This window comes from Helianthus annuus, chromosome 13 (assembly GCF_002127325.2).
Source record: "Helianthus annuus cultivar XRQ/B chromosome 13, HanXRQr2.0-SUNRISE, whole genome shotgun sequence".
Lineage (NCBI taxonomy): Eukaryota > Viridiplantae > Streptophyta > Magnoliopsida > Asterales > Asteraceae > Helianthus > Helianthus annuus.
This window is the reverse complement of record NC_035445.2, coordinates 69,600,008-69,621,857: the sequence shown is the minus strand read 5'-3', so window position 1 is coordinate 69,621,857 and position 21,850 is coordinate 69,600,008. Positions and strand designations below refer to the sequence as shown.

The 21,850-nt window shown below is 37.6% G+C and overlaps 1 protein-coding gene and 1 long non-coding RNA gene across 2 annotated transcripts; one reads left to right on the top strand and one right to left on the bottom strand.

Moving 5' to 3' along the window:
• Positions 1–387: 387 nt before the first annotated feature.
• On the bottom strand, positions 388–10,786 carry LOC110898060 (protein kinase PVPK-1). Its single transcript, XM_022144793.2, has 2 exons — positions 10,156–10,786; positions 388–1,368 (listed from the first exon to the last, which is right to left on the bottom strand). Exons 1-2 carry the CDS (start codon positions 10,710–10,712, stop codon positions 564–566), a joined length of 1,362 nt encoding a protein of 453 aa, XP_022000485.1. The 5' UTR covers positions 10,713–10,786; the 3' UTR covers positions 388–563.
• Positions 5,547–8,352, top strand: LOC110898061. The gene is made up of 5 exons (XR_002569211.2): positions 5,547–5,758; positions 7,044–7,221; positions 7,523–7,573; positions 7,772–7,843; positions 8,146–8,352. It is a non-coding gene; the product is annotated as an uncharacterized LOC110898061 (long non-coding RNA).
• Positions 10,787–21,850: the final 11,064 nt, after the last annotated feature.

Sequence of the window (21,850 nt, the reverse complement as noted above, 5' to 3'; positions counted from 1 at the left end):
AACAATGATGCGATCATTTAAAAAAAGTTTAAACACTACTATTTGCTACACAAAAAACAAAACATGATATTAAAATGAAAAACCCTTGACGTGTGCTCAAGCTAATGTTTAAGATTTAGAAGTATTAGCAGATTCTTTATTATGTATAGCTTTATAATTATCTCTAATATTTTGGACTCTTAAATTGTGTAAATGTATTTCAGAATTATTTATTTTCTTTAAATTTCGAAGAAAGAAACTGAAATTTTACTGATTATAGATGGTTTTAAAAAAATGTATGATATTTATTATCTTTTACTTACGTAAGATATTTTATTTAATCAACATGTATAATAAATACATGGGTGTGTAACCTAGTTATTAATATTTATATAAAGATATGGTTTGATATTTTTTCTTGAGTCACCTCGCCTTCCAACAAATAAGGTTCAACTTATGTACATCATGCAATAAGCAACCTGTCCCAAAGTACAGACTTTGATCAATTAGACAATTATCATGGTTTCTAACCCAATTCAAAATCTGGTCACAATAAGACACAGTGCCAAATAATATAAAAAATCCTAATAGTATTCCACAGGAGTACCAGGACAACCATGATCCGCCACAACGTCTTCGTGGCTAAACGGTGGCGGGACAAACGGTGGTGGTGTGCATCTCAAGAGTGCCCAATTGACCCTATGAAAAAACGGATGGCGTTTGATCGCGGATGCACCCATTGTGGACCCCATTCGCCGGTCTGGGTCCTTAACCAACAATTGAGATATTAGGTCCTTAGCCATAGCCGGGATCATCGGCTCTTTTGGGAACTCTAGTGCCCGAGCTACAATGTTGGCTAGGGTTAGCTCGTTGTACATTCCCTTAAAAGGCGTAACGCCATAAAACAATTCAAATATAAATATTCCAAGAGTCCACCAATCAACAGCGCTACCATGGCCCTCACCAGATATAATTTCTGGTGCCAGATACTCGTGGGTTCCAACAAACGACATTGATCGAACGTCTAGTGGCTCTGCCACGAACTCTGGCCCGCTGTGGTTGGCGGGCTTCTTCTTGTGTTTACGCATAGTGTGGAAGCATGTGACCGAGGGGACAATGCAATTGGGAAGAATACATGACGACGAGGTGAATTTGAGTGGATCCAAGGGGCGGTGATTGGTTGGTGGTGTTGGGTTTTGGTGGTTGTAATTGGTGAAGACTTGGGCCGGAGTTGACGTTGAGAGGTCACATTTCAAAGAGAGGTCGAAATCAGTTAACATGATGTGACCATCTGATCGAACCAAAACATTTTCGGGTTTGAGATCACGGTAAACAATACCCAACATATGAAGATATTCCAATGCTACAACGACCTCGGATGCATAAAACCTGTAAAAAACATGTGAAATATCGAAGTGATACATTAAAGATGTATGTTGAAAAAACAAGATCATGTGTTATTTGAAAGTTATGTGTAGTTTTGGTAGGGGACCAAAATAATGTTAGTTACTAGTGTTTTGACTTTGGAGGACAAGTTTTTCTTCTTTGAGATTTTGCTTTTTATCATTACTATATATTTACCAATTATTTCATGCATCATTTTGGCAATTCTACCCCCACATACCCTACTCAATATCACATCTCATTATATTTGTAATATCCTTTTCATTATCTCCTTTTATATATACACACATACAGATAGACACGATGACATATATTTAATTCATAATCACAATTTTAAGTTAAACTTACTATATTTATTAAGAAATCTAGACAATTGCCATTGCTGCATGTCATTTCATAATGACTTATGATTTTTCTTATGTGTTTATCTTTTAACTAATCGATACCCACAAAGTTAGAAAGTCATGTATTACATGGGTTAACTAAATGAAATATTAAATACTTAGTAATGAAGATTTCTGAATTATAACACGATATTTCGTAATTAGGTATGATTAAGATTACGTATAAATAACCATTGTAAGTACTAAAGCGCTGATATATTAAAATGAAAAAAGATAGTTTTTTCTTGAATTTATGCGAAATACAAAGAGATGAAACAAGATAAACGGAAAAAGAGAATTTTAAGCGGAATACAAAGGGATGAAAAAAGAAATTGTATAATGGTCCGCCGCTAAAAATAACTTAACGAAGTTAAGTTTTTTTTTTCCGAATTACAAACCGATGTGTTAGGGCTTTTGATCAGAACGAGAATACGAGTCGATTGATGTAAAACTTACCTCGAAACGGTGCTCAAAACGGCTTGATTTTTGTTAATTTGAAGTTTAAACACCCGAATTAAAGCACCGTTTTCGTCGTTTAGAGCACTGTTTCGAGGTAAATTTTACATCAATCGACTCACATCCTCATTCTGATCAAAAGCCCGAAAATATCAGTTTGTAATTTGAAAAAAAACTTAAATCCGTTAGAAATAAACCCGGTTGGATTATTACTAGGCAAAAACAGTCTATTTTTTATTATTTGTTAGATACAAACATATGATCCATTCACTACTAGAAAAGTCACCTTTCTTGACACGCAAACGATGACACACAGTCATCTTATGACATACAAAAGTGTATGTCATAAAAAAAATGTCATGGTTTACTAAATATTATAAATTTGTGACACACATTTTTGTGTGTCATTGTTTTAGTGTCGTAAATGAAAAATAAGACACCATCAATATGTGTGTGTCATAAAAAAATGTCATGGTTTATAAAATATGATAAATTTATGACACGCATTTTTGTGTGTCATTGTTTTAGTGTCATAAATGAAAAACAAGACACCGTCAATATACGCGTGTCATCTCTTATTGTCATCTTAATCCATATTATTCCTCCTCTTAGAGGTAAAAAAGCAAATAAATGTATTTTTTATCAAATATCTTCAAAATTCATATTAGTGCTAAAAAATATAAAAGATGAGTTATAGAGATATACTTTATGGATAATATTCCCCCTCTTATAAAAAGTTTGGGCAATTCAATAAAACAGGCAAAAAAAAAAAAAAAAAAAAACATAGAAACTTTTGATTTGTAGATAGTTAAAAACTACTAATATTTTATTGGTGATATTTTATATTTAAACAACATTTTTATAATACAGTAAATGGTAAGATTAATTATGAATCATTTTTTTTAAAAGGAATTATGAATCCTTGAAACCGGAAGATAGAGGGTAAGTAGTTCATATTAAAATTACCAACAATATTGTTTATAGTTAAAGAACATCATTCATCGTATATCATAATGGTGCAAACGAGTTGAGTTTGATTCAAAACGAGTCGAACTTAAACGAGCTCAAGTCTGAGCCTAAAAACAAGCTCATTTAGTAAGCGAGCCCAAGCCTGAGCTTCATTTATCGAGCTCGAGTCGGCTGTCAAGCCTAAACACGCCGATTATTATTCCATATATAAATAAGCAACAACTTTGTGCATATCTTGGTTGTACCATGGGCTTAGGGAGTTTTTCAATAAAAACTTTGGTTTTTCACTTTTAACCCAAACATTTGCATATTTTGTATTTTAACCCCTTTTAACTTTTTTACTTTTAACTCAAACTTTTCCATCTTTTGTAATTTAACACAACACTTTATTATTTACAACTTTGGTCACCCATACTTTTTATCTTTCACAAGTTTTACGTTTCGTTCTAAATTTTGCAAGTTAACACGTCGTAGCGTGCATGTGAGGTTCAATGTTTTTTGCTCTATTTTTCATATTTGACAGACCCGTCGCAAAGTGTCCATTTTTTTCCTTTTTGACAAGTTCGCCGCAACAGAAGGGTCCTAGATCGACTAAGTTATTATTTTCTACGTTTTTCGTTTCTGGTTAATTTCTTCGCATTAACACACTGTAACGTGTGTGCGTGGTTCACCGATTTCAAATCTGCTTTTCGTTCAGTGTAATTTTTCTCGTTTTATCTATTTTATTTTTATGATGTCGAGAGTCGATGTCGTTGTGACATTGGTGCTACTTGGCACTGTTTTACGAACGTTTTTAACCTATTAACTTTTTTACTAATATTTTGTTTCGGTTTACCCCTATACTTCATTTACTTAAAAACTATTTTTTACGTGCATATTTTATGTACGGGTAGGTATAAATATGATTTGTTCTACATTCTGACGTAAATTTTTATATAGACAAGTCAGTTCAAATACAATACGTTTTCGTTTAAAGAAACCATTTTTATGTGCATATTTTTATGTACGTTTTGGTATAAATTCAAGTTGTTCTACGTTTCGACGTAAACTTTTTTGGGAAATGATTCAGGTCAAATATAATATTTTTCGTGTTTATTTTATGTTTGTTTCGTAAAGTTTGTTTCGAACCGAGTGGAGTCAAATTATGGTTTCTTTATTGCGCAAACTTTCAATTAATTACGCAAACGGCTACACTCGATCATCAAGTGGCTCATTTGTGAATATAATTATCGTAAGAGGTTATTTAGAAGCTTATTTTTGGTATGTTAACACTTCCAGTCCTTTCATAATCAAGGTTTTCGATTTTTCAAAAAATTTGTCCTTAAATTTCAATGTTTGACTTCATTAGGGTTTATTACACGTGTCAATACATCATTGATCGTAATTTTACGAGGTGTTACAAAATATATATTTAAATAATAATAATTACTATTTACGAAATAAAAAAACAACAAAATTACATGTAAAATTAAAATTATTATAATTAATATAAATAAATTAATAAATAATAAGCGAGTCAAGCTCGAGCTTTAAAAACAAAACTCGAATCTAGTCGAGCCCAACCTCGGACTTAACTCGACTAGTTTGCACCCTAATCATAATTAAACATGGGCGATCATGATTTGACTAAATGTAACAATCAATAACCCCAATTAATCTCTATTTAACATTAACCATAGTTAACAATCATTTATCTTAATAGAACATCATTTACCTTAATGAGCAAAACATGAAAATAATCAAGATTTTGGGTTAACAACATGTTTAAAAAATAGGTTATGTTCAGGTTGACATGTCTTTAGTTAAAGAGGTTGACGACTATAAAAGAAGTGACTATTAGGGGACTAGGGGTGGTTCACTAGTGATAGAATTTATCACTCACAAGCACAATCAAGTTTCGCCATGTCATTGACCATTTTTCCATCACTCACAACCATTTTTAGTGGGGGTGGTCATCACTCACCACCACACCCAACAATTTCCCCCCAACCAACAAATACCCTCACAAAAATAAACCATAACGCGTTAAATACATCACGAAATCGGGTTTGCGTTATAAAATAACGCGTTGAACATTGTACTGGCGGTGGGCTATAACGCGTTGAACATTGTTCCGTGATATCATCACGGGAGTGCCCCGGGTGCTCTTAGAAACTAAACTACTAGAGACTATTAGATTATATGGTGTGGCGGAGTTTGAAAAATGAGCATGAAGCGACATGTGGCAGCTATACCAGCAATAGACGTTTTAAAACAAGCATAGTGTGAAAGGGGATTGAAAGAGGATTTTTTGACCGTTATTTTACTTTTTATATTTAGTGAAATTAAATCCTAATTCCTATATTTGATTATTTCCCTCCCCATTTTCATTAGTATTCCCGCTCCTCCCCAAAATCAAATTCATATTGGCGCTTTTGTTTCCCACCCCAAAATTCATCTAAAATCACAAGTTAGCAAGAAGATTTGGCAAAAAGAAAAGAAGAGGCAGAACCGCCGCCACTGCATCTAGACTGCCCGATTTGAGTGATGGCGGCAGAAGAAATTAATCCTAGATCGCTTATGTTAAGGTATCACTCAACCCCGCTATTGGATATAACACGAATTCCACACAAATGGTAACAATTTTTAAGAGTGTCTCTATTCGTTGTTCTGATATAGGTGATTATCTTTTTATGAATTTCTTTCATTGGTTTATATATTGAAAACCTGATTGTTTCTTTTATTCTGGTATCCACGTTCAGATGACAGTGAGTTTCTTCTACTTTGAGAAATAAAAAAAAGTACTGAGATTAAGGTCTACATAAAGCTATTTATAAAGTTAGAATTCATAGGTCGTTTGGTATGCAATTTTAACTTATATGTCTCCATAATTGTAATTGTTTTAATGCAGTTAAGGTGTAGCTCAATTCTTCTTAACTATTGGAAATTGGAGTATTTTTAGGAGCCCAATGTGAAATATTTCTATTTAAATATATGTTGGTTATAGAATTTTGTAAATAGATTAGAGCTTTGGTTTGAATAGATTAGAGCTTCGGTTTATAATTCTTGTGGTGGTGTTTTAACTTTTAAACTGAAAGGTTGAAGACGCACACCAAGTGTTCGATTAAATGCTTCAACCAACTTTATATGGTTTATCTCTGTTCCACTAGCTCCATGACCGTCTTCTTTGTCCAAATTGTATTGTGATACTTTTAGATTTCTAATTGTATGAAAACTTAGCAATTAGATAATTAAGCATCCTTTTGACTCTATCCATTAAGACCGCTTTACCTGTGTAACTAATTATTTTTGCTTAACTGAGACTATATTTCTGTAATTATTTCTTGCTTACGGGTTTAAACCCGTCTAACTTTCTGGCTCAAGGGATTGTTACTAATTTTTATTCCTTCTAAGCTAGTTTAGTCATTGGTAAATATTTTTATCATATTTGTTGTTTGTGTTTTTTAATCATGTATAGTAACTAATATTAATTTTCTTACATCTTGCTGTTGGAATACTTTTATAACTTGACATTAATAAGAAAGAAATCCCTCTACAGAATACTAGATGTACTTTTCCTTTATATTATTTACCATCACTAGAACTATCATAATGTAATTCAAATCATGTATATATTTTCTGAATTAAATATATTTTGCATACCGAACTTGTTATTGACTATATTATGGCAATGCAGAATTACTCCATTTAGAAGCATTTCATTAATTAAATGGTGAACACATATGACAAGTGGTGTCATGGGTATGAAGAATAAATTTCAAGAATTTAATGAGATTTGTTTTTTTGGGGTTTAAGTTGCTCATGTTAATTGGTTTTACCATCGTCGTCACCTGATTTTGTTCTTTTGTGTAGAATAGAAGTAGAGGCGCAAACGAGCCAAGCGGCTCGTAAGATGCTCGAGAAAAAGTTCAAAACAAGCTGAGCCTTATCGAGTTGAGCATGAGCCTAAATTAAAAGTTCTTTTAGTTATCGAGCCCGAGCACGAGCCTGACATGTGAAGCTCGTCAGCCTTGTCGAGCCTTGGTGTAATGTAAGTTTTTATTAATTTTTATAACATTTACCCATTATTTAAAGTTGTCTAGTAAACGAGCCAGTCCGAACCTAAAAATAAGTTTGTTTAATAAACGAGCCTGAACCCAATCTTCATTTACCAAGCTCGACAGCATAAACAAATCTATTATTTTTATTTATTATATTAATTAATAGATAATAAACGAGCCGAGAGCCTGAGACAAGTTAATCGAGCGGTCGAGCTTGGGCTCGGTTTGGCTCGTTTGCACCCCTAATTATATAAGTGAACAAGTTGCATCAAACATGTGAGACCCATGCAGAATGATGAAAGGATGCAACAAAGGAGATCTACTGTGCCGGATTTTGGTGATGTAAGAACATATTAACTTTTATATGCCATTTGTTTCTCATAAATATTCACGATTTTATCGGGTGTTTAAAATTTTATGCTTCTTGCTTTGGTTACTATTTAATAAATTAGTGGCTAGTAAGTTGGTGGTTTTAAACTAAGAACAAGCAAGTTGACCAAATGGGAAGTTGGGGGAAGTTGACCATATTTGTGTGTGCAGGATTGAATAAAAAGTAGATATCTGGAGATTGTATATGTGATCACAGATGGAAAGTTGACCAAATCAATAGAGGTAAGTTGATACACTCTTATGTCATCCTAAGTTTGTTATACATCATAGGTTATCCCAAATATTATTAGCAAAACTCAACAAGTATTTCAAAACCTCATTTTGGTTGCTTTTATCCTGCAATCTTTAAACATAGCTCATATGCATTATCCAAATACGTACATAGAAAAATAAATTTTATAGGGTAAATTCTATCTCTTAACATTAATGCGTATGTGTTTGTTTCTTTTGCTATATGATTTTCTTTGATAAATAACAACGTTTGAATATTGTTTTAATAATTTCTTTATTTAATTGTTTCTCAGGTTAAGAGTACATGAAAGCGGATATCAATGGAATTCGTGAAATAGGGTCGAGTTTTGCGCAACCTTTATTTTTAGGTGACAAACAATTATTTTAGGCGTCAAAGGACAAACAATATTATTGTTAATGTTAAAATGTTTGTAGTATACTTGACAAATGATTCTTCAATGAGTTGTTTTGGTATATATATATCTGTATTTGTTTGTATTAATTTATGAAATGGATTTATTGTTACTGTTTATATATATACATATATATATATATCCAAGGTGAATTAGTAAAATTATACAAAAAATAAAAAATATATATTTTTTTAAACAATTAAAAACATGACACACGTAAATGAATGTCATAAATATGTGTCATAAATGTATTCAGGGTAAATTAGTAATTCTACAAAAATATATATTTTTTAAACAATTGAAATCATGACACGTGTAAATGAATGTCATAAATGCGTGTCAAAAATGATTGTCATAAATGTGTGTCATGAACGCGTGTCATAAAAAGATGACACACAAATGCATGTCATGTTAATTTTATGACCCCTCATTCAACGACACGCTTTGGCGTGTCATAAGCACCCTTTTATGACGCGCAATGCGCGTCAAGAAAGTTGTTTTTTCTAGTAGTGATTGGGTTAGCTGTCACCGGTGACTGACTTCCTTATGTCAATTAATGTTGAACCTATGTGGAACTCGGATTTTGTAGAAGTTCCAAGCTCAAGGACCCACGTGGCATTAATGAGGGAACACGAAGGTTTGACTTTTAGTGAAGTTCACGTGGACTCGATCATATAGTATTGTGGTATCATGTCCCATGAATGAAACACTATTCACCTACGTACGAGACATCTTCTAATGACGGTGAATAACATAATTACACAATATCTACCTTCAGAGGGTATTGTACAAATGCATTAAAAACTTGTACTAGAATCTGACGCAACCAAACGGTAAAAGTTAAATGCAAAGAAACAAAGGGTAACATCACGTATGCTAGTGTTTGGCTTTCCTGTTTTGAATGCAGATATATCTTTTGTACTACGTATTATATTTTCCAGTTTTCAAATTTTGATCAAATTAATTACAGATGATAATAAGTCATAATCTACTAGTAATTTGGTTACTTCTTTTTAGTTAAATGTCATTTTCATCCATGTGGTTTATCCAAGTATGTCACTTTAGGCTAAATTTCAAATTTGTACTATTTTTGTCCCTGACAGTTTTGAAATATGCTAGTTCCGTCCAAAAAAACTAATGTCCGTTAAAACCTATTGGCATAATTAGATAAACCACATAAACAAAACTAGCATAATATACGTTAGTTTTTTTTAACAGAACCGACATGTTTCAATAATTTTATAAACGAAAATAGTACAAATTTGAAACTTAACTTGGACTGACATAACTGAATAAACCACAGGAACAAAAACGACAGTTAACTCTACTTTTTTTCTTAGCCAGATTACATGCTACCTGGAATATTATACCGTACACGTTTTTTTAAATTTTTTTTGGAGGGTCTCGACGGTTGTAACATCTCTCTCCTAAAGAATCCAAAAAAAGTTTGTCTTTATACCAATATCCCAAAACTCTACCAGTAGCTTTGTTGTGAGCAGCGACAACGCCAAGAGTTCATTTTTCTTGCAATGTTAGGATTTTTTTTTTGTGCTTGAATTTACAATAACCCAACGTAAAATTTTCAGAACCACCTATATTTTTTTAGTAGTTCATAAAACCAATGTGGTCGATCTAGAATAAGATATCAGGGTCATTCGAAATTTTTGCACGTAACACAAAAAAAAAAAAAGATTTTACCAGTTGTTACGAGTGAGATTTTACTAGGTTTATTTATTTATTTTTAGAAATATCCACGTCAAAATAAATATGGCCCCTACTAACCACATGCAAGTCCAGTAAACGATGTGATGTGATGTGAATGAATGCAGGGATCATTACGACCAAGATATGAAAAGACATTGAAAACCAATAAACTGTTAACGTGCGTACCTTACGGCAGATTCCGGAAACCGTTTGCATGGCTGTCGTTGCCGGAGAACATGAAGGTCCCCACCAGGACAAAATTCCGTTAGCATACACGACCATTTCGGAGAATCTAACGACGCATACAACGTTGGACAGAAAGGATGATTCAAAACTTGTAAAATCTCTTTTTCTGTGTTGGCTCGCGCTTCCTTATTTCGGCTTGCAATTTCTTTCTTGTTCATGACTTTAGCCGCGAACACGGCGGCTGAACCTGAAGCTGAAGAGTGTTTGAGTTTGGCTAAGTATACGGAGCCGATGTCTCCGGAGCCGAGCCGGTGGATGAAGTGGATGTCGGTTAGGCTAAGGGGGGTGTTGATGGCTCGGATGGCGGTCCAGCAAGGGTTGTTGGAAGGAGTGTGGGGTTTGGTTGTGGTGGTGGAGGTGGAGGTGGTCCAAGTGGCTTCGGATTCAGAGCTTGTGCTGCGGTTGATGTCGGTGGTTGTGGTGGTGTTGGTGGTGGTTGAGTTGAAGCTGATGCTTTGGAGGTCGTCGGCTAGATCGTCTAGCCATGGTGGTTCCATTAGTGAAGGTGAGTAGAGATGAGAGAAAAGAGAAAAGTGGTGTGAGTAATAAGGAGGGGGAAATTGGTTTTGAAGGTGTGATAAAATGGGAAGTTAATGTTATAGACCTATGTTAAACTTTTCGTATATTCATTAGTGGGACCCATGTTATGTAGCAGGCATTCGGTTGGTATTTGTTGGTTCGTTACATGTCGATATGTGTTTACATCAATGGGAAACCATAAAAACGAATGTTGGTACTTGTACTGATGTTGTTCAAACGGTATTGGTTCGGCTTGTAAGTTGTAACAGATTAGCATTGCTCACAATACAAAAAAGATATAATATTGTGTACACAACTCCGTTTTCAGTTAAATTTATAAAAGAGCTTCGAGAAAACTATAAAAACATATTTGTACGTTGTTGTTTAAATAATATCAGTACAGTTTGTTACGGTAAAGAACTTAAAAAACAATTATATTTGACCTGTCAGAATTATATCTTCATCGAATTGTAAATAAAAATAAGCATGTCGCACCAGTATGTTCGAAAGTTTCCCTGGTATACGAAACTTTATAAAACGTCATTGTACATTACTACTCACCTTAAATCGATCTCTTCGGTTGTTGGCTTCGATTGATGCGTGTTTGTTCTTCAACTTCAGGTCATCTTTGGATATGTTCTACAAATGTTTGCAAACGAACTTTGTTTTTGAGATGTATGGAACTCCTCATGTGCTCTAAAATCAACTTGTCACTAGCCAACCACTTTCCCTTTGTCTTCTTAGACGAATGGACATGTCCTCAAATGTTTTGTCTCATGCCTATTAACCACACTTTAGCTAGAGATTATCTGGTGTTCTCACCGCACTCAAATGTTCTCCCGCATAATATGTATGGACTCATTTTTAAAAGTTAATGCATGAAATATCTGGTTTGATAGTGTCTTTTGCATAGAAAAGTTTGGGTTTGTATTGATGGTTGTAAGAGATGTTGAAGGGGTGAAGAAAAAAAAATATGATTATTGAATAATCTTTTAGATTAGAACTCTTGGTGTAGGTTTTGATATCCATTTCTAAGTTCTATGTTTTTTAGCTACTTGTTAGCTTTTACTTAAGGAATATTGAATTTTAAAAATCTCAACTATTCGTTGTTGACCGTCAACTGTCCCAACTTTAAAAATAACCACTAGCAATCATAACTTTTAACATATTGGCCTCCAATTGACCCTGACTAACAGAACCCTAACGCCGTTAGTCTCCGGTCGTCGGAAAAAACGTGTTTTGGCCAGAAAACTCATTTTGGCCGGAAAACTCAACATTTTTATCCCGAACTTCTTTGTAACATTATTATGGACCTTCGGGAAACATTTTCTAGTAAAAGCCCAAATTACTAAAGTCGCCCGAAACTCCTTTTTCGCCATAAAACTTCGTTTTTGCTGGAAAGCTCACTTTTTGGCCGGAAAACTCAACATTTGCTGGAAAACTCAACTTTTTGTAACCTTAGATCGGACCTTTAGAAACCTTTTTTCTGGACAAAAACGGTTTTCCGACAACCGGAGACTAACGGCGTTAGCGTTCTGTTAGTCAGGGTCCATTGGTGGCCAATATGTTAATAGTTGGGACTGTCAGTGGTTATTTTTGAAAGTTGGGACTGTTGGCGGCCAACGACGAATAATTCGGATTATTAAAATCCAATATTCTATAGTTTTTTTTTTCTTTCGCCATTCATGAAAAACTAGAGGTGCAAATGAGTCGAGGCAAGCCCGAGCTCAAGCTTGACTTGGTTCGAGTGACCGACGTCGAAGGGTTCAGTCAAAGATAAGAAGAGAATGTGTTCCTTAATACCTTTAACTAGATAGTAAGTGGTAAGAAATGTGTTAAATCCACGAAGAGTCTTTGGTCCATGTTAAAACTAAGTTGATTAGAAAAGTGGTTTATGAAGCTTGCTAATTTTATCTTTTGCTTATTTGATTTGAAAGAGTGTTTGTATGTCCAACGATTTGTGTTCGATACTAAAAAATGGATTAACAATTAAAATTAACGATGTGAGAATTTTATTTTTGATTTAATCAATACTTGGTAAAAGAAACACACCCGGTTCAAAGTTATAAGCCCTAAGGTTCTCTAACACAATTAGAATTGGAATCAAGATCACAATTTGGTATTAACGGGATTAAGTTTCAAGGCTTAGGCGTCAATAATTATCAACATCAAGAATGGATAAAAATGTGCTTCGTTACTCAAGAACATACAAACCCTAATCTCATGTCAAATCATAATTAACAAAATTCATTTCATAAAGTCAACGGTGCAAGTGATACTTGTAACGCCCAACGTTTCGATACTTTTATTATCCCGACAAGTCTTGTCGTACTTCCTACCCTGTGATACTTGTACACTCGAGACGATCGATCATAATAAGAAATGAGACTGTTTGAATCTTAATTGTGTTAAACTATGTGAAACTTTTACTCTATGTGATGCTATTATGTGATACTTCTTATGTGATTCTTGACACTAGTGATGTTTTTATATATGTAGACGATGTATTTATTCTAGATTCTTAACACTTGTTACGTTTTGATACTTGATGAACGAGAAACTAGTTGAGACACGAATCCGAAACACGAAGTTACTCTTGTTATTTATGCTATTTGAATATCTAGATGTAATAATACTATATGTAATGGTTACTCACAATAATACGCAACGCAATACTTAACCTCGCTCGCAAAACGAACCAAGGTCGGAAAACTAACAAACGCGAACCGGCTGTCCGAATGGACATCCGATCGGATGACCATCCGACGGAATGGCCATTCGACCGGACGCCATCCGACAACCGTCACTCTGCAAAGCCTTAGCTGTAACAACCCGCACGTTCGTGCGTTGTTACTACTCGTTATACTCATTACGCCTAGCACTAGAGATTCGGATCATAATGTAGCTATATCGCATACATCGCTATTTCGCAGTATTTTCGCATATTACGCATACTTATCGCTATAACACATCGCATCACACACACTAACGCTCACGATGACATTGAGTGAGGACCTACTCTACCCTCCTCGATGGCCGTGATGCGTCGCAGAGTAACGCATATTCGAAACGAAACCCGGTTATTGTATCGCAACTTTGAAATGTGGATATTTATACGACCCTATGTGACTAATTATACTAAATATATGAATGTGGGTATGAAAAGGTGTGACCAAACTATCGCAACGCTTAACGATCAAAACGAAACATCGAAATGCAATTCGCCGGAGACCACCGATCGAGTGACTGATCGATCGGATGGCCAACCGATCGGATTGCCACCCGATCGGATTGCCACCCGATCGGACAGCCACCCGTTCGGATTGCCACCCGATCGGATAGCCACCCGTTCGGATTGCCACCCGATCCATGGCCCTCCCTCACTTTCACTCCACTTCACCTATAAATAGCACTTGTCACATCACTTGAACAGTGATGTGACAGCTCTCGTTCGACCAGCGCGCTTTTGGCTCTATTTCTCTCGATTCCTCGCGATTTTTGTAAGTTTTCAACTCAAATCTTGTACTTCTATGATCTACACGCACTTCTTCATCATTTTCTCTTTTAAATCTTAACTTTTAACCGAGAAATCAATGGATTTGAGGTGTTCTAGGATGATGTCATCATGGAGTTCTTATGAACTTCAAGTGTTGGCCTCATTCCACCAAGAACCACTCAGATCTGAAGGATTTCCACAAGATTAAACAACACTTTCGCACAGATCTACACATATTCATGGATAAAGGGATTGAAAAATGGTTTTCTAACCTTCTTTCAACTCTTTTACACTCAATGCACTCAAAACCGATAGAATCGGAGCTTGTTCTGATCTTCTACTCGTTCTTAGTGAAGCGTTGGTTCAAGATCTGAGTTCTATCAAAGAGACTACCGATTTCGGGTTAAACATGAGCAATTGTTTCAAACAGTAGACTGACCGGACTAGGGTGATTCCTGCCCGATCGGGTCACCTGGGTGTTGATAAGGTTCTGTTGTTTGGCATGTTGTCACACTATCTCTAGAAAACCGCAAAACTTTCAAAACGAACAAGTGTCAAGACGATCAGGCCGCCAGGACGGATTGCCGTCCGATCGGATTGCCACCCGATCAGACAACCGTCCGATCGGCTTGCACTTGGTTCCACACTTAAACTAAATTTCAACTCTTCAAAAGTTTTGAACGTCGAACGGATTGCCGTCCAATCGAACGACCATCCGACCATGTGATGTTTAAACTTCAACACTTAAACAGTTTTCAGCATATTCAATGCATAGTTAGTTCCAAACGGATTGCCACCCGATCGGATCGTTACTCGATCGAGCCGCCGTTCGATCGATCGACATGAAGGATAGTGATACTCCTCTGTTTTCAAAATGCTACAACGAAAACTTCAAAAGACAAACCATTATACACAAACACATCCATACCAAACGAGGTGACAATCCAATCGAATGGCCATCCGATCGGATGACCATCCGAACGGATTGCCACCCGATCGACTGGCCATCCGATCGGGTTGCCATTCGACACTCTGACGTATCTCATCGTTTAACGCACTGTTCGACGCTTAGGCTATCAGTCTGTAATCAGGCTAATCTCAGACACGCTCCCTTCAATCCACCAAGTTGTGTTTACTTGCTGAACACCGACTGTGAGTATACTCGAACCCCTTTTTATCGCATTTTGGGTGTAGCATACGTTCCTATTAAATCAAATTATCACAACGAATTAATCAATCAAAATGTTTATCACTTGCGAATAACTGTTATGCATATTTACACGTTATGCTAGTTACGTATGTGTTAGGACTTTAACTTGCAAGGTCCCGCCTTAACTAGTATAGTACTATAGAACCCGGCGGGGTCTAGTTAGGATGAATAGCAATCGAAATTGCAGCTCGAGTGACTTAGCTGGTGGTATTTGTCTTATACGCATGTATGATGGGGTATCTCATTTATGTATGTGGTAATTCGCAGCACTTTTATCTACTATGTTTCACTATCAAAACTTGTATACTAGCCAATACTTTTGTATTGACGCTGTTTTAACGTATGTAGCAGGTTTAGTCGCAGTCTACATCAAATCAAGCTAGGAAGTCTAGAAACACACCTAAAATCTAGGTTGTCGGATTTGTATTGTTTGTGAGAACATGAAATTTGTGACAGCTTATGTGATTGTAACTGTTTATTAGTATGGGATAATGAACGCATTAAATACTGTCGCAATATAGTTGTTATGGATTCTCTTGAGCAATCTGATTCGCCTAGTGTCGCGCCCCGATGATTCCGCCATCGGTTGGGGTGTGACAGATTGGTATCAGAGCCATAACTATAGGTAATTAGGCCAGACATGACCTTGTCTGGGTCGATGTCTTAGAAACGACCTAGTCTATAGTCTAAGTACCAACGGGCCGACTCATACGAACCCAGTAGGATTTGTACGGGCCTACTTAATACTCTCATTCGAATCCGCTGAAAACACAACTTCGCATGAACAACGCATACTACAACGTCACGCGAAGAGCCTTTCCTAAGGCTGGAATATTACTTAGCCTTTCCTAAGGCCAACACAATACACACGTTTTCGAAAATATTCGCATAACACAACCGATTGGTCCAGTCAAGATCAGGCGTGAAAACTGAGAACTCTCGATAAGATCGCTCACTCAGTGCATTTTTCTAGCACGAGAACTTTTCGTCGAGCTAGGAGTGACATCCATAACTCAACGAAAGTCTCCATTTCAAAATTTAGTGGAACTCCCGAATCTATTCGAAGAGCACAACCACAGCTAGGAGCGAAGTTATTAAGCCAGGGGTGAAACCCGTATCTTAATAAACCGTTCCACTCTCTATGAAATGGTTTTCAAAAGCTCTCACCAAGGACTCGGCTATAACGATAACTCGAGCCACGCGATGACGAGGAAGACGAGTGCCATGAGCTGCATCCCAGTGGAAGCATAAGTCTTCTAGAGCAACGCGCGTGCACGGACTTGTTGGGTATAGTTGGGTTACCTTGGTTAGTCGACGCCTAAACACCCGAGGCACTCTATCTATATTTCTAGCATGTGACTTGCCGATTTTACGCATATGGGTTTGCAATTTAACACTTCACGCTTTATCGATTTCCCGATTTATCGACTTTCTCTCCCTGCTTCATAAACACACAACTCGCACAGCCATCGCAATCTAAAACAAAAACCGAATGCTCGCAACAAAACTAATATCTAATTACTCGCTTTCGCTCTCGCTCTCTCCCTCCTCATCGCGTTCTCGCGCATTCTACACCAATGTGTATGTGTGTAAGTATAAACTACAAGTATTTATATGTACAAACAAATCAATTGTGTGAAGAACTAGGAATTTCGCGTCTCCTATGTGGCTCCTATGTGAAATCTATTATATTACTCACTACAAGTTTCGATCGCGCTCAATCGCATTGCGAAACTCAAAATCATTATGATCGAATCTCACTCTAAATCTCTCTCTGTCTATATGACTTCCAACGATTCTACCTCGAGACAAACAGCTAGGAAAAGAGCCAAACGAAGCGCCGAGAAGAGGATTGCCTCGCTTGTGGCCAAGGAAGTGGCCAAGGTTATTCCTCAAATTGTTGCTCAAGTGCACTCTCTCAGCAACTCTCAAACTTCGGAAGACTCTAAGACGGAAGCGCCGCAATCTGCTTTCCTCTACAAACACTTCAAAGCCTGTGGCCCGATGGAGTTCACAGGTGAAGGTGGTGTGTCCCAGCTACTCCAGTGGTTCGATTCTATTGAAGTTACCCTTCGTCAGAGCGGGTGTTCCGATGGTTTTCGTGTTACTTGCGCTACCGGAGTACTCCAATCGCGAGCACTCGACTGGTGGACAACCGAATGTAACAAACGTGGGATCTCCGCAGCTTACGCTCTCTCTTGGGATGAGCTGAAAGAGCTCATGAAGAAAGAGTATTGCCCTCCCCACGAAGTCTAGAAACTCGAAGACGAATTTTGGAAGATCAAGCAAGTCGAAGGTAACAATACTGGCTACACCGCAAGGTTCAAACAGCTTAGCATAATCTGCCCAAGTCAAGTCAACACTTCAGAAAAAGCCATCACGAAGTATATTCACGGCTTGCCGGAGTGTGTGGGCGATTTTGTTGAAGCTGCAAGACCTTCTACCATCGAAGAAACCTACCGCTTAGCCGCAGAAATCAACGACAAACGAGTCTTGGACGGATCTTTCTCCAAGAATCCTGTCAAACAAGCTCAGCAAGCAATCGTCATCAATTCTTCTGACGATTCCTCCAACGATTCTACCGACGATTCTTCAGGTGAGTCCTCGGACGAATCCTCTGACGACAACGTACCGTTTCAGGAAGGTCAGCCCAGCCGCCAACGAAAGACCATGAGCCCAAACTCTTCAACAACTGAACTGTCGCAACCAGAACCTCTTCAAGCGATTCCAGTCCACTCGAAGTGCGACTACAACGGAACTCATCCCCTGTGTCTCTTTTGTACGTATCATCACCCGCCAGAAGCTAACTGTCGCTTTTGCGCAAATTGCTACTAATATGGTCATCTTACCCCGCACTGTCGCACGGGGCCGCAGACTTGAGAAATTTCAGCAACAATCGCAGTCTCTGCAGAAGTCCTCCACAACAACATTAGTTATGCTTCTACTATTGTTGTAATGTTACGATTTTCGCCGTTAATTTTTTTATATGTCGAACTTGCTCCATTTCTCGACGCAATGTGAACTCTATTTATCTCTCGCTTTCCCTCGCACTCGCGCACGGACTAAATGCTAGCACTATGTACTATATAATGCGTTTTACCCCTACTATGCGTTCTTGAGATAAAGTACGATAAACGTGCAAGGATCAAATTAATCACGGGTGCACACGGGATTACTGTGATCTGTGCACGTGGATCGTAATGAGTTTCAATGATGCCATAACTTTAAAGCATGGTTAAAGCGTGGTGGATACTCCGCTGGTACTTCCTTTATATAAGCGTCTTGACCATGTCGACACAGTGTGACACCTATTCACGGGGCAGAGGCGTGTGGTGGAAGCATTGTGGATACGCCGCTGGTACTTCCTATATATAAGTGCTTCGCCATGCCAACCAATGTCTTGTGAAGGAAGTGCCATACCAGTTGAACGTTATTAGACCAAGTATACTATTGAATCTATTTTCGACACATTACACTACATCACAAGGCGTAACAATCTCAATCGCAACTCAAAGCGTGTAATCGCTAGACTTTTCGTAAGTCAACACGCTCGCAATCGCATTACCGCTAGAATCTATCTCGTAATCTCAATCGCTTATAGTGTGTTCGCTCAATCTCTTATCATGTGCATCGCGCTATCGCATATCGTGTGTATCGCTCTATCGCTTGTGTATTGCTCCATCGCTCATCGTGTATCGCTTAACGCTTACCGCCATCGCTATCGCTTACGGTTATTTATGTTATCTGTGTTATGTTAGTACACATGACCTCGCTTCACAAGACGAAACTGATAGGGTTAAAACATGGTGGATACGCCGCTGGTACTTCCTATATATAAGTGTTTTAGCCATATCAGCAGATTTTCGTGGAAAAAGGCCATGTGGGGCTTAATCTCAGTTAAAACTTGTGGTGTCGTTTAATCTAATCAAATCGCCTATTCCCATCGCTTGCAAAGCATCGGTCGTCGCCTATCACTCGACGGTTGTCGCTATCGCTCGTTGCTTATCGCTCATCGCTTTTCGCTTATCGCCGTCGCCTTAGCTTATTATGTTTGTTTTGTGCTATCAATTATCATGTACCGCTTATCGCTTATCGCACTCGCTCGTGTCACTAAATAGAGTTCGTAAACGACTTCATCGCTCAGTTTGCTCAATTCTTCTCTAACACTTGGTCCGGCCATCTTTCGCTTGGACCGAGGGAATCGAAATCTATCAGTACTATGTCGACGCACATGACACCGCCTCACGAGACGGAAGCCATATGGCTAAAACATCGTGGATACGCCGCTGGTACTTCCTATATATAAGTGTTTTAGCCATATTGTCGAACTTTCGTGGGAAAGTGCCATGCGGGGCCGACTTTAAATTTAAAATCTTTGATGTTATTTAAAACCCTTTTGTAAACAAAGCTTTCATTACAAAACTTTTTCTAAAATTTGATCAAATCCTTTGTACAAAACGAGATTATCTTGTAATGGTGGTGTGACAATCGACTCAAGTTACTGCCGCGTGACGAGAAAATTTCGTAAAAAGAGTTTTAATCTAAAACATTTTAGTAACCTAATAAAACTCCTCTCATGGCGTCGGTGCGAACATCGAAACAGTTTCACACCGCACTGTGGGAAGATTTTCATAAATAAGTTTTCTCCAACCTTTCAAATTAATCAACTTTTTAGGAAATTCAAAGCACTTTTGGATCGCTTTTCACGTGTTGCCATCTCTTGTATACGAATCGCCTTACTCGCTGCCATCTCCAGTCATCGCAACACTCTCGCTCGTCGAATTTCAATCGATCGCTCGCTTATTTTTGACACTTTAAATCGCTACTCCCACTTGCATCGATCCTCGCAACCCTTCTTGTGGATTAATTTCGGGACGAAATTTCCTAAAGCAGGGGAGACTGTAACAACCTGCATGTTCGTGCGTTGTTACTACTCGTTATACTCGTTACACCTAGCATCAGAGATTCGGATCATAAGGTAGCTATATCGCATACATCGCTATTTCGCAGTATTTTCGCATATTACGCATACTTATCGCTATAACACATCGCATCACACACACTAACGCTCACGATGACGCTGAGTGAGAACCTACTCTACCCTCCTCGATGGCCGTGATGCGTCGCAGAGTAACGCATATTCAAAATGAAACCCGGTTACTGTATCGCAACTTTGAAATGTGGATATTTATACGACCCTATATGACTAATTATACTAAATATATGAATGTGAGTATGAAAAGGTGTGACCAAACTATCGCAACGCTTAACGATCAAAACGAAACATCGAAACGCAATTCGCCGGAGACCACCGATCGAGTGACTGATCGATCGGATGGCCAACCGATCGGATTGCCACCCGATCGGATTGCCACCCGATATGACAGCCACCTGATCGGATTGCCACCCGGTCCATGGCCCTCCCTCACTTTCACTCCACTTCACCTATAAATAGCACTTGTCACATCACTTGAACAGTGATGTGACAGCTCTCGTTCGACCAGCGCACTTTTGGCTCTATTTCTCTCGATTCCTCGCGATTTTTGTAAGTTTTCAACTCAAATCTTGTACTTCTTGTCACACCCTGGCTTTTACGGAAGCGTGGGTTTAATTTGGTGTGACTTCTTAATACAATAGCAACAATCATAACAATGCTATATGAAAATAAAACACATGACGATCATCCATTCATTAAATTTAAAGTTACCACAACATCATTGTTTAAAATGTCGACACATAAAACAAATTACAACCATGACCTAACTAAAACGTGTTCATACGACACAACAAAAGGCTTAAATAAAAACATGGTTTAGAGACATGTAACCCGTCCAGATAAGGGTTACACCCCCTAAACCTGGATGACATCATTATTCTCTACGCAGCTTGACACGATTGCACACTTCGCCAGATCCATTAATTTCCTGAAATACATGTAGTTTGAAAAATCAACAAAAGTTGAGCGAGTTCATGTAAAAGTGAGTATGTATAAACCTTCAAAGTTTGAGTAAAAGTCCCTAGTACGTAGCAATAAGGAAAAAGAGATCACCAATGGGTTGCAAAGCCACTGGTATGTGTGAAAAGGTGCAGGAAGACTCAAACCTAACAAATTTGTTACCGGGCTTCGGCTGTAAGACGCAGTCACCTCTATGGGCCGCCTCGGCCTCACGGGTGTGGGCTCGCTACACCCAAATAGATCTATCACTCTTGTGTCCCTCGGTCCTAACAACGAGGATTAATGGCCTTAAGTGTTGTACCTACCCCTCACACGATCTAGTAGTAAAAACCCTCCCTACGCTAACCATACCATGTAAATAAATGTCTGTAATAATTTGTAACATGTATTTCACCCCCGAAGTATAAAACTGAAAACATTAAAGAGAAAAGGGGGACATGAACTCACAGAAGTG